Here is a 13,238-nt window from a genome sequence, read left to right on the forward strand (position 1 = left end):
CAAGTTTCTGTCAGGAAGAGGCAAGCAGGTTTGGATTCTGATAATAAATTAAACAAATCCTGAGCATGTTTGCTCACCGACCGAGTGTTCAAAAGGGCACATCTGAAAGTACGTACCGAAGGTCCCAGCCCATGCATCGGATCACAAAAGTGCCCTGGCTCCTTGTGGGCCCTCTTCGACAAAACTTTGTTCAATGACCACCCACATCCGGCACAATGAAAATTGCCCTTGAAGCACCGGCCCTGAACTGTACATCCTCTATTGATGTTATGTCTTAAGCTCAGGAGATGCGCTGATGAGTACCTGCAAATTTCTCCCTGGGGCTGCGTCAGGAAGTCGCCAGCCTGCCCGCCCCCGTCCGTCTCCGAGACGTTGACGGGCGCAGACGGGCTTTCCTTAGGCGCTCCTTTGGCGCTCCTTTGGCGCGTCCGCTGCTCGCATCCGCTGAGCGGAGCCATCCCCGTCTAAATTTATAGTCCCGCCCGTGAGGCAGCAAGCCTAGTTCGCCGACTAGCAAGCCTGCCTCACCCAAGATGGCCGCCGGACTAGTGCGCTGCCTCCCCATCCCCCAATACCCCTCAGCTCCTAATCGGCCGAGAGGGAGACACCCAGATAGAACACGGCGAAAGGGTGACAGGGAGGAGCGGCGCGTCAGTCAAGGGAGACAGGTAGGTGCTCGACTGCCCCCCAAAAAGTTTAAAACAGAATCCCCAAAACAGTGATTAAAACAGTACAGAGAGAGATCTCCCGGCTTTTCGCCTCAGGAGAGAAAAGAAAGGCAGAGAGCAATACAATTTAATAGAATGGCACAGGCCAGACAAGCCGTGCAGTGCAATTTAAAATACAGAGCAAGGGAAATACAATCTCAGTTTTTTTTTAAAACTCAGTTCTGAAGCTCGCTCCACCAGTATAGTGGTTCTTTCAAGATGAAACATCATTAGTTTTGAAAAAGAAGCAAATTAAAATGTGTAGCGGTTTACCAACTGCTGGGCTGGACCTTGTGTTAATTCTTTGGCTTTCTAGTTAACTCGGAGCAGGTGTAACCTAAGAAGTATGTGTGGTTTGGAGCTGCCCTGCCACCTCCTACGTAATCCCTTTCTGCCAGGTACCCATTTGCCACTATATTTAATGTGCCTTGCGGTCCTAGACTCAGTGTTGTACCAGTCCAAATCATTGAGAGGCCACTGCTTAGAGTCTTGGAGGAGATGGACAATTGCACCAGAATCATGACAGTGTACTACGCACTGCGGGGTGTATAGTTAGGCAAGAAGGACCTCTTTACTAATTCATTTTTCGGTGTTGTCAGTAGCGGCTGCTACTGAATGAGGGTGATGCAGTGTGGGGTGCAGAGAGGGGAAATACAAATAAATAAAAGGACTTACCTGGGTGCCGCTGGCCGCTGCCTCTCTTCCGCTCTCTTCTCCTGCAGTGGGTCAGGAAGCACACATCCTCCCAGAATCCCCAAGCTAATCACGGGGCTGCCTTGCAGCAGCGCTGTGATTGGTCTGAGCACTATGGTTCAGCGCTCAGAGAGGGAATGTGAGGCTGTGCATGTTCTCCACCCATGCTGTGCAATACAGCCTGGTGGAGAACATGCTAAGTGCTCATGACTGTTTGGCTGGCCCAAGACGGCAGGCCAAACTGTCATGCGCACTTAGAAAGTGCCTGCCATTCCTCCCTCAGCTCTCAGCAGCCAGCCCCGCCCCCCAACCAACTGAGCTAGTATGGTCAAATAAAATGATAATAACTCTCCGTTATTAAAATTTTATTTTTTCCTTTTGAACGGCTCAGTGAGCATTGGGGCGACCCTCCTCCCCCTTAGCGGAGGAGCTGCCACTGGGTGCAGTCAGTCCAGCCATCAACAGAGCGCCAAAAAAAAGGGGGCAGCACATTTTAATGGGGCACTGACGCATTTGACGAGAGTGTGAATGCAATATAGGTACTTATTGGGATTCCCATGGGCTGCATGCAATCGGGCATTCACCACGCCCACAAATAATAGGGACACAGTGAATTGGGTTCAGCCTAGCTTTAATTGGTGGGATTGCTGCAGTCTCCACGTGGTGCTCCAATAAAACGTGAATTGAAATGTCTTATAAACATAGTTTTTGGCAAATGAAAGATGATAGGAATATAGCGTACATGAAAAACAAGCTTACCTGGAATTATGAAACCACAGAGCTGCCCGGGAATCTCTGACTCCGCAAGAAACCAGGACGCAGCAATACCATTATACTGGTTACTGTGATACTTGTGTGATGGGCGTGTGGATAGAATGACATAAAAATGTTATACTGCAAAAATCTCGAGTAAATACAAGTGGATCTGCAAAACATGGATCTGTGTCCTTCTGAACGAAACTGGAGCTCATGTAAAGCGCTCTGATACCCGATTAATCGGATCTAGTTCGCGCTATATAAAAATAAAAAATAAAAAAATAATTAAAACGCTATTGCAGACAAAAAACAGGGAGCAGTGCACAAGTAAGCCATAGTTTGTGGTAGTGAAAGCCTTATGGTTAAAGTTACCTTAAGGAAAGAATAAGGGGTTTGGATTCTCTAAGGCACAAAATAGGTTTAGGGTGTGTGTTAAGGTGAGGATTAGGCAAATGTACAGGGTTAGTTAAAGAGTAAGAGGCAGAGGAAGGATGATAGAGTAAGAGTTTCGGAAAGAAATTAAGTTAGTGTTAAAGTATGGATCATAGTTAGGATTGGAGTTAGTTGAGTGTTAATTTCCATGATAAGGGTACTTCGAGAGGTTTGAGAGGGACACCAAGTGTCTCACACACTTATTTATTTAAAAAAAGTTGAAATTCAAAGTTAAACTTGGATTTCCAGGTCTTAATGTTCAAAGATTATTTTAAAAACAAAGTTAGGGTTAGGAATCCGGTATTTTTCACCTAGATATTAATAAGGACCAATTTATCCCCCAGAAAAACTCACATGGAGTATTAAGATGATGAGAACGATGTGGTTTGGGCTATGTTGACTAGACTTGTCTGTAGTTACTTTACATAATCTATCAAAAATAGAGTATTTGGTATATCATTAGTTTGTGTGCTCCTTGGATTTCATTGAAGCCTTTCATTAATGCGACATTGATGTAAATACCAATTTTCCTAGAAAGATTTGAGTCAGGGGCAAGTGTAACAAGCAGGTCCTTACCTATGCACTGTGCTTGGGCACTGATGCTGGCAGGTGTCATGGCCAAGATTGATTAGACCACAAAGCATGCAGCGGTGATGAGATGTGTCACTGATGTCAACTATGCTGATGGAAGGACCAGAGACACAACCAAGCAGCAGTCGGCTTCCACCCGTGATATTGTGGTGGTGCTTTCGGTCAGTATTCGCCTTCCATTCATATCTTTTTGTTTGCACAGTGTCCCTCATCTGTACTACACATGTGCTTACCCTGCAACACTGCGTTCAGTGGATTCTTAGGGATACATGATTGCTCCTTATCCGCATCGATGCGGCGGCTTTTCCCGCTGTACGCGGCAATTTTGAAATTACCGCGTTACATGACGAGCTCAGCTCGTCATGAGCGCACGGCAGGTTACGCTCATGACGAGCTGAGCTCGTCATCAGCCTGGAAGGGGTTAAATGACGGCCTGTTTCACAATTGTGTTTTCTATAGATTAGAATCTTTCTTGCCTGTCTCTCCGGCCAATACCTAATTATGGATGATTCTTCTAATTTTCCAGTCCTGCTTTCCTTGCCTCCTGGCAGTTCCTCCGTCTTCAGTCAAACTCCAAACACAGCAGTGTTCCTTGCTGAATTTATGGTGCTTCTTCTAACACTATCTTTGGGTTACCACCACTCCACCTGGTCTTCAAGGGCACAAAAGGCACGTCATCCTTGGTGACGCCTACTTCAAGGTTCCCACTCTCCTCAAGTGTTGACGCATGTACAAGAGAGAGAAAGTCAGGATCAAGTTCCGCTCTCCACCCTCACAATGGGACCCACAAAAACCAAACAGCAGCATATTTTCATTTGTAGGTTAAGGTCTGAAACATGTTTTCTGCTGGTCTGCCGTTTGAAAATACCACCTCATTTGGCTGGTGAGAGGAACATTCTTGGTCAGTTTTTTACCTTAAACAGTTTTGTGATATTATTAGCATCCACCTTAAATGTGTTTGAAGAATTCTTCTTTGGAACTCTTGGCATCTATATAGTTTATTTCTTTTTCCCACCTGCATGATAACCAGTGGGGCATGCATGACGCTATTCTGCGCATTTTTGGAAAACACTGTGTTACCATTCAAAACATTTTTATAGAGAAAACGGAAGAAATGTGCATGTTTTTTCTTGGAGAAATTAAAGAAAGTTATGCATACTTTTATCAGCGATTGAAGGGTTCTGTCCATTTTCTGAGTATACTTAACATTTCTATTATGTTTTTAGGATTAGTAAGTACGTATATTTTTCTGCCCAGGATGTCATCTTTCCCACAGAAGCACATATTGTATGCTTAGAAAGCCAGCAAATCCAAAATGGCTGATCCCAAGAAAATGGTCGATGTGGATAATAGTAGTCGGATGCAAGGTGCTGGCACACAAACAAAAGTTCTATCTTTGTAGGCTTTAATTCGATATAAGGTTTATTTTTCTTAAATGTTAATAGTTTTTGTCAGAAATCTGGATGGAGGTAGACGGTTAACGTTTTATTTTTGTTTGTTATTATATGGTCAGATTCGGCACCAATTTAGCTGCTAATAATGTTGCTGGACTTCTCACTTCAGGGACAGGGCGGGTAGTGAGAGGGACAGGGTGGGTACTGAGAGGTGTCTGGTATATCTGTCAACACTGCCAATTTCTCCTGGTCTGGAGAGCAGAGGAAACAGGAGAACTGGTCCGAGCAGTAGCCCACCCTGGAGACTGGCTGCCCAGAAACACCCTGGCATTGGGGTCTCGATAGCCCATATCTAGAATTCAGATAGGCAATTTTCAATTGGGTATATATATATATATATATATATATATATATATATATATATATATATATATATATATATATATATATATATATATGAATAAGGTTGTTGTTATATAGTTTTACTTTGTTTTAATCATGCAATGTTCCTTTGTGTTTAAGGGATGATACATTACTGTTTCCTACAATTATCTGATATTGAGTGGGAGCTGCTGCAGGTGCAGCTTGTTTAGGAGTTGGACAATATATTGCTATTAGCATTCAAATATATATTGATGTTAGCACTTCAACTAACATGAAACACCAATGCATGTGCAATATTTGAATAATTAGGTAAAATGATCCAGTGGTTAATACACACGGGGAGATTTACTAAGACTTTGTGCTGTGTTTGCGTCACAAAAGTGACGTGAATCGATACAAAATCTTTTTTTCCCTATTACCTTTTCAGTACTAAACTTGTTTAGCGCTGGAAATAACAGACAAGTAATTGGACATTATTTTGTGCCATGGGGCGTACCAAGGGTGGTAGATGGGCGCTCCCATGCAACCACCCTAGGTTTCTCACGTTAAACCCAATTTAGTAAACAAAGTAGATTGGGTTTAGCGTGAGAAAACGGTGCCCTTTTCAAGTAGGTGCAAGGAACGAGAAAAGTTTTAATTTCTCTTTCCTTTTCTGACTTTTGCATGTGTGCTGGACTTTACAGCAAACATACAAAGTGGGGAAATTGTTAAAGTGAGGCTGTGCATAGTATTTTGTTCTGGAAGGGTTCCTTCCAGTACAAAACCTATGCTAAACTCACAGAGACACCCTGGCACCATGGCACAAAGGTGTCTCTGTGACGCACAGCAGCTGATTTCAGGGAGTGCCTTATATTAGTAAATATGGTGCTCTCCTTTTCACGTAGCGCAGCACAGCATTTGCAGCTGCTGCAGTGCGCTACGTGAAAAAATTGTAAATATGCCCCACAGTTCTTTGAAGGTGTTTCCATTAAAACACAAAAAAAAGTTGTATTTATCTAATAGATATATCTAAAAATCACCAACATTTAAGATTCTAGAATTTTTCTTTGGTTACTGACAACTGGTTAGTTGTCAGACGGAAAATGGCATAATTCGCTGGATGGTCCTCTTATGCATGCAGTGTTAAAGGCGTTTCAGTTGAATCATCAATGTAATACCCGCGTTCTATATTACATTTCTTAGACATATAACCCTTCACCTAATATAGTTTATTATATAATTAAACTGTGGGTGAATACTTTACTGCATGAAAATCACTTTTTGTGATCCACTTTTCTTTTTAGTAGAACACGATTTCTTAGCTAGTGGAAATGATGCTTCTTCCAATAAGATCTAAAAACATCAACAACAACAAAAAATCTTTTAGATGGTATCGGTTGAAGTGTGGATTTCTATATTGCAGACTGCACGGCCCCTGCACGTCATTGTGAGGGATGTCTTGTTTGTTGCCTCATTCAGGTTAGCTGGTTTTTCAAAATGTACAACAGAACAAAACGTTGTTAAAAACTTAACAAGAGCACCTCTACTTGTTGACGTTGTTAAGCATTTATAGTTTAATTGGGCCTGTTTTTAATTCCAGCTAAAGATTTGGGGATCTTCTCCAGTTCCCCTTTCACCTCTGGCCCTGTATAAGCTATTTTCGTTTCTAATGCCATTGGCTTCCATTTATGCTTATTGCCCATTGATAGAACTACTTCATAAAAAAAATGTGCGCATGCCTATCCCTGAAGAAAGTTCCACTTGGTCAGGAACCTGCTGGATCCAGTGACAGAGTTGAGTTTTTTGAACATTCGAATACTTTTGTTTTTATGCAAATAGAGAAAAAACGTTTGGCTCCATAGAAATGCCAAAGGACATCGATAGACACTATTAGATACCAAAGCCCGTTTCTAGAAGCAGCTGCCCTCAGCAGATATCATAGTGCAACCACTGCGCCCGCTCTAAATTGGGCAACTGGAATTTCAAGAAGGGTAATTTACAACTGCATGTATTTCTTTTAAGATAACAATCTTCAGTCGAATATGTAAGTATATGATTGTTCATATGTTTGTGATTGATTCAAGAGTTAACAAAGATGATTAGTATAACTGTCTACGAAATCACTTCTTTAAAGCTAAACCGTATATATTAGAACGCACTATAAGAAAGGATTCCTTGTGATAGCCTACACAGTCCTCACAGCCTTTTTTTGAGGGATTCCATCCCAAAATTAACGCATAAGTAGAAGCTGTAAGAAAGTCAATTCTAAATAGGAAACACCTACTTTGCTACTGTTCGCCTCCATTTAAGAGTGTTAGAAGGTAGTGCCCTTAAAGATTGTACGCATGTGCCAAGGTTAAAAAGAATAATTAGGAAGTTGGTTACAAGAAGCTCAAAAGCCCTCTGCTGCTGATTTATGTGGTGTCTCGAACAATTGTCTATGATTGTTCTGCAATAATTATTTTAAAAGTTATTTGTGAGTCCCTCTTTCACATACAATTTGCCTTATGATTCTATATTTTTGGCATACTAGTATAGTTCTACAGAGAAAAAGAGTCCTGCTATTTACATCCTCCAAACATAAAAGTAGTGTGTGAATCCATATACTGAAAATCATAGGCTGCAAAAGTACTAACATTATATACAGAGTTTCCAAAATCTCCCTACAAAAATGTTAGCATGAACTTAAACTAATATCAAGATCACACCACAAAACTGGCTAGAAAGGGTTAGAACAGCAAATTAACCACAGTAGGCCCCAAGTGACCCTGGACACATTTAGGAATTTGAAACAGATCAGAATTTTGTAGCAGTGTTTATGAAAGAGCCACATTTTGGGGGATTTATATTTTTTGAGTTGATAATTTGCATATTTTTTTAGTTTTTGTTTATAGTGACTCTTTTCACATGAATCGAATATATATATATATATAAGTATATATATACACATACACACACACACACACACACACACACACACACATATAAATATAGATATGTATATACTTAAAAAAAAATATTACAATAATTAAAGTACATATAGATTCTGGGAACTGTATAGACACTCTTTTTAGCTTTTGAATCTAAATCCTTCATGTCACTTAATAACTTAATAGATCATCTGGGATGTTGGCTATATGGTCTACCCACGGCATCATACATCACAACTTAGGTCATTCCCCCCACTTAGTGTGTATGTTTTTTGACCATTTTGTTTTGTTGAACAATGAGTTTCCATTTTTTATTGGCAGTTTTCTTGTTTGCGTTCAGCAGTGTGTCAATGCTTTGAGTCCAAACAGTTTGTCCATGCGTCATTGTTTCATGACTTGCTACAACGCCCTCCATATACCATCGCAACACAAATAATAACAAGCTGTAAGTTTATCACATGCTCACGTATATCTAGGTATGCCTACAAATATGAAAATATTTCTACCCTCATAACGAGTTGGCCATAACCGCATGTGATTATTATCACATCTGATAACAAAGGACACCTAGGCGTTCATGTTTATTGGGTGCAATTATTATCGCCTATCTGTGTTTTGGGGGAATAACATGCAGATTTTTGCTGCTTACTTCTTCAGAATATGCATGTACCAATAAATACTGGGTATTTTCCCAGCAATAAATATCAACACATTTGACCTGCTGATTGTTATCGCAAAATTCTTAAATCCGATCTGTGCCGTAACAGGAGTTACTGCACATATGTGCACATACCGCACATAATGGCCCAGTCATAGTGAGGGGCTTTGTGTACATGGTTAGCGAAGGGGTACTGTTATATTTCTCAGTTAATAAATAAGGGATAACTCATAATTCATAGACAGTTACATTTCAAACTATCAGTTACCTGAAAAAGTATGAGACGGTGCACCTGTGAAGACGTCTAGCAGTGTAAGGGCATATTGGAAGTTTGGACCACTCTGTAAATGTACTCTTAGTTATTTTTTCTGTGAATGTTGTGCTAATATTGCATGCTTACCACATATGGTGCATGCAATGAGTTAGGAAAATTGTCTAATTATGTGCATATTTAAGTTCATTTTCATGTCCCCATATATGCATAACACCATTTCCTATATACATGAAGCAAGCACAGGTCTGGCTGGTCATAAGGACTGAAAGAAATATGTGTACCACTAAGGACTGAAAAAATTGGACGTAAGTTAGATGCTCAGAAAATGGTGGGAAACACATTTCTACGTGGTGCTGGGTGCCCAAATGTTTCTACTTTAAATGGCTAATTTAATTTCCGGTGCATTCTTTTTGCTCTTTCCATGGATAGACTCACTTTGCCTAATCAAATTTGCACACGTAAGTTCCACTTACATTGTCGCAAAACAAAGCTCTTCAATATTGCAAAACATGCTTATTGTGGTAAGGCGTAGATTGCAACTGCTTCTAGGCATGACTCTACTTTGTGCCTTAAAAAAATAAATATCAGTTGGCCTCAAAATGTCTTGGTATCCTTTCTACTCCAATCAAACTAACATTAGCTGCCTGAAAGCTCGGTGGAAGATATTAAAATCCATTTGTCTGTTGAAGAATCTATTTAGAGAGCACCATATCAAAACCTATTTAGAGAATAGAGCAATGTCTAACGGCCATCTAACGTAGTAACAAAAGGTTCACAACCACGCTATGAGGTTAAAAAGAAAATAGTATAATAAAGGAAATACAAAGGCTTTGGCATGGTTTTTACAATCAACAATGGTTACGTTTGATATGTCGCTGTGAACAACTTCAAAACACTTAAATTGAAAACTCTTGCAAGCACTTTTAATTGATTAGGAATGAGTTCTAGATGCACAAAGATGATCTGACTTGTGAACATGTAGTACAGCTACAGGTAGGAACAATAAACTCTTCGCTGAACTTCCCCCCTCCCCAAAAAAAGAAACGCAAGATGCATGGAAAATGTGTATAAAACATCTATAGAATATTCTTGTCAAATATAAATGAAATTAACTTTATTATAGAAATCATTCTGGGAGATTTCTAGGGAAGACAAATACTTACATTTCGACATAAAACAAATCGGATTATATCGAAGACACAATCTACCTTATTTTTTTTATTTTATCTACCAAACTTGTTTCTTCTTTCTTGAAGTCATCTCTTTACCCGGTCTGTGGACATAAGCATCAGCTGGATTGCTTTTTGCCTTTGGAATTTCCATCGGCTTCATTGTCTTTACCTATGTGGTTCCAGTTTCAGTTTATATGCAGTGGAATGATAGAAAAAAACCTGGAACCCCAGTCTGATTATGCACAAAGCGGTAGACCTGTCCGGTGTTTGTCGACGAAAACTCTGGAAATCGTGGCAAAGGCTGGTCCATCATGGCTTCCATTTTTTTTGTTAAAAAAAACAACTTAATGATCAGCTTAGGCCAAATACCGTCCATCCAGTAAGTTTGGGTTGTTCTTGTCTTATTACATACAAATGCCCATTTACAAGTAGCACACAAAATGAGTAAAGGTTGTATACCAAAATGAAGATTTGTTCCAACTGATATAACGCCTTCAAATTGTGCAAAGGTCCCTTGAAAAAGTCTTTCCGAAGCCTCCCAACTCAGGGAAGAGTTGCAGTGGAGGAGTACTTTATGCCAGCCCTGTCCCTCCTCTATAGAATACTGCTGAACATCCAACTGTTCTCCACAAAGTCATTGGCAATGTTAGCCCGGTTTTTACTGTAATCTTGGCCAGTATTGAGACAGGTCAGGTTCACTGCCGGGAACTTGTACTGGGACTGACACTCCAGGGGAAATGAGACCTGGAATGGGAAAAAAGAATAGGTTGTAAGTTCAAGGAGTTTGATAAATTGTGGTGTACAACAACATACCATTTATTTTTCCAGGAATTAAATTGGGTCATTTAACAAGTGCTTTGAAACATCATCAGTAAACCTGCAACAACCCCTCCCCTCAATTAGAATTGTAGTCTGGGCCTCCAATTTTTTCTCCACCCATTCTCTGTTTAGTCTAAAGTTGGGCCATTTCAGGTAAAATCCTAGTCCCTGATCCATTGAGGCATTATATTATTTCATGGTGGCAAGTGATCTGTGATTTCATTTGTAATTAAAGAGGCTGCACCTTTTATTCTGGTCATAACTTTAGTATATAGACACCGACTGTGCTGAAGTTGTTGAACTGGAACAGTTTTAGAGCGATTATGCAGACCAGTAACTTCACATCATTAAAAGCATACTGGATGTTTGGCAGTCTGTCTTTGAACACAGCTCTGGCCGCCTCAAGACAACATTTCAATTGCCCCTTTATTGATCATTCAGCATCTAAATTCTTTCAAGTTTTATGAGAATGCTGCAGCACCTCCTGTAGCCCTAGTTAAACCACCTGTGTGGTTGAGGGAGGTGTTGTGGCAGGCCTTTCTCGTGTGGGCATTTTGGGCGGCTAACCTCCATTGAAGTCTGTGGGTATTTTTTTGGAGTGCATCTGACTTACTGTGTTTTGGGAAGGTGGAAATGCTGCAGCCCAGATTTTCGCATTGTACCCAAAAAAGTGTTCTACCCCAGGCTTTTTCCACTGCCTCTCAAATCTCTGTATGATAAACCCACCAACTGCCCTCCCTCTGGGCTACATAATCCCCATAGACAATGATACAGGGGGCACCAATTTCATTGTGGTAGCCAAGCTTAGAAAGAAAACAAAGCAGGAGGCAGATTCATCTACCCACAATGTTTCTTCCTAAGCAGGGCGGCTACCATTGCACACAGCAGTCAACAAGCAATCATGGGTAGGCTGTGATTTGACATAGAAGCCAATAGACAATGTTTGCTGCTAGGCCCAGGTAAACTATTTGACCCTTCTTAGGCAAACATAAAATGACTTTTCACATTTTACCAGTCCTCCTCTGCAGTCATTTGGCAGACAATCTTTTGTGAAAATCCGCAAGAACACAAAATGTGCTAAAAGAACTGAGCATTGTCAATTGGGTAGTAGAAGAATGGAATGCTTCTTGCTGGATATACCGAGGATGTATGGTATGAGATAAATGAAATCAAAGATTAACACTTCCATGAGGTTTACCAGGGTGGAAAAATGAATGGACGCCTACCTGTCGAAGTGGCGCCAGCTGTGCCCATGGACTGGCTGTTCATGTGTGCCTGCATGTGAGGAGGTGTGTATGTATCATAGCTCCGCCCATTCACTGACGGACTAGAGGGCAGCATGCAAGAGTAGGAGGAGGCCTGGCTGGGAACTGGGGGCTGTAAGAAGAAAGAAAAGTAATATTACTACCAAGTGGAATGCACAGATTTGTGATATTAAACACAAACACTGTACCTCCTAGTTTCCACTTCCTTTCTAGACAGATAGAGAAACAGAGGGAGAAGAGGAGAAGAGAGGTTGGGAAGGACAGTATGAAAGAGAGAGAGGCAGAGAGATTTACCTAGAACACCAGTAATGTATGTGTGTATACAATGTCACAACTTGTGCTCAATTGCCCCATGTAATGAAGGCTACCTCAACCAGTCCAGGCTTTTTAACCAACAGCTCTTTTCCAGATGTTATGTATGAAGAGAAAAGCAGCCCTGCATGTCCCATGATACAACGTGCTCAGTTGGCCTAGAATCCAGGACTGGCTCAAGGTGTTCTTCATGTGATGGGGACAATTGTCAGCAATGGATGTAGGTATGTTTAGATATATGTACTGATGATAACTATATTTCCAGATAGGCTGAAAGGGTGCCCGGCTTGAAGTCCTAAAGGTCTGTCATGATATTATCTCAATGTCTTGCATCAAGACAAAACCTCACTGCAGCTTTTTGCATATTTAGTAGGTTTACAGGCAGAGGCTGCTGTAGCAATGCTTCGACTTCTGTTGGTATCCAGATCTATATCCACAGAGGCAGGGTACTGAGATGATGGACGATACAAAAGGGCAGATGGATGAATGGATGGACAAATGGACAGTTAGATTAGAAAACAGATGAGCAGATTGAAGGAAGGCTGAGTGGATGAATGACTGAGTGAGGAGGGCTGTTCAACAAACAGATATGATCTCATACTGCAACCTTTTACCAGGTGTGTTAATCTAGAGATAACTGTCTTGTAATCCATGAACACAATCAACAAGGTAGATCCAGGCCTGGGTAGACTGGCTTGTTTCTAGCATTGGTTATTACTAATGAATATAACTTTTGATCATCGCCAGTATCGACCCTGGGATGTTGCAGACTTTTGGGGGCAAGGGCAACTGCTTTGGCCTACTTGAGACGAGGGGTTGTGCTGTGCCAGTCCCCAGCAGCCCTCAGTCACCAAGGTGAGCCCGTTGAGAGG

The 13,238-nt window shown here is 41.1% G+C and overlaps 1 protein-coding gene across 4 annotated transcripts in view; it reads right to left on the reverse strand.

The window, feature by feature from the left end:
* Positions 1-9,586: 9,586 nt before the first annotated feature.
* The window catches only part of PAX6 (paired box 6), a 35,931-nt gene continuing 32,279 nt past the window's right edge, over positions 9,587-13,238 (reverse strand). For 2 of the 4 annotated variants that reach the window (XM_078683740.1, XM_078683739.1), the window contains 2 exons: positions 12,016-12,166; positions 9,587-10,714 (listed from right to left, as the gene is read on the reverse strand). In XM_078683740.1, the coding sequence (XP_078539866.1) occupies positions 10,629-10,714; positions 12,016-12,166 (237 nt within the window). In that variant the 3' untranslated portion in view covers positions 9,587-10,628. The remainder of the gene's footprint in view (positions 10,715-12,015; positions 12,167-13,238) is intronic. The other 2 variants (XM_078683742.1, XM_078683741.1) reach the window with 1 other exon arrangement.

The sequence above is a fragment of the Lissotriton helveticus genome, chromosome 3_1 (genome assembly GCF_964261635.1).
Source record: "Lissotriton helveticus chromosome 3_1, aLisHel1.1, whole genome shotgun sequence".
NCBI classification, from domain to species: domain Eukaryota; kingdom Metazoa; phylum Chordata; class Amphibia; order Caudata; family Salamandridae; genus Lissotriton; species Lissotriton helveticus.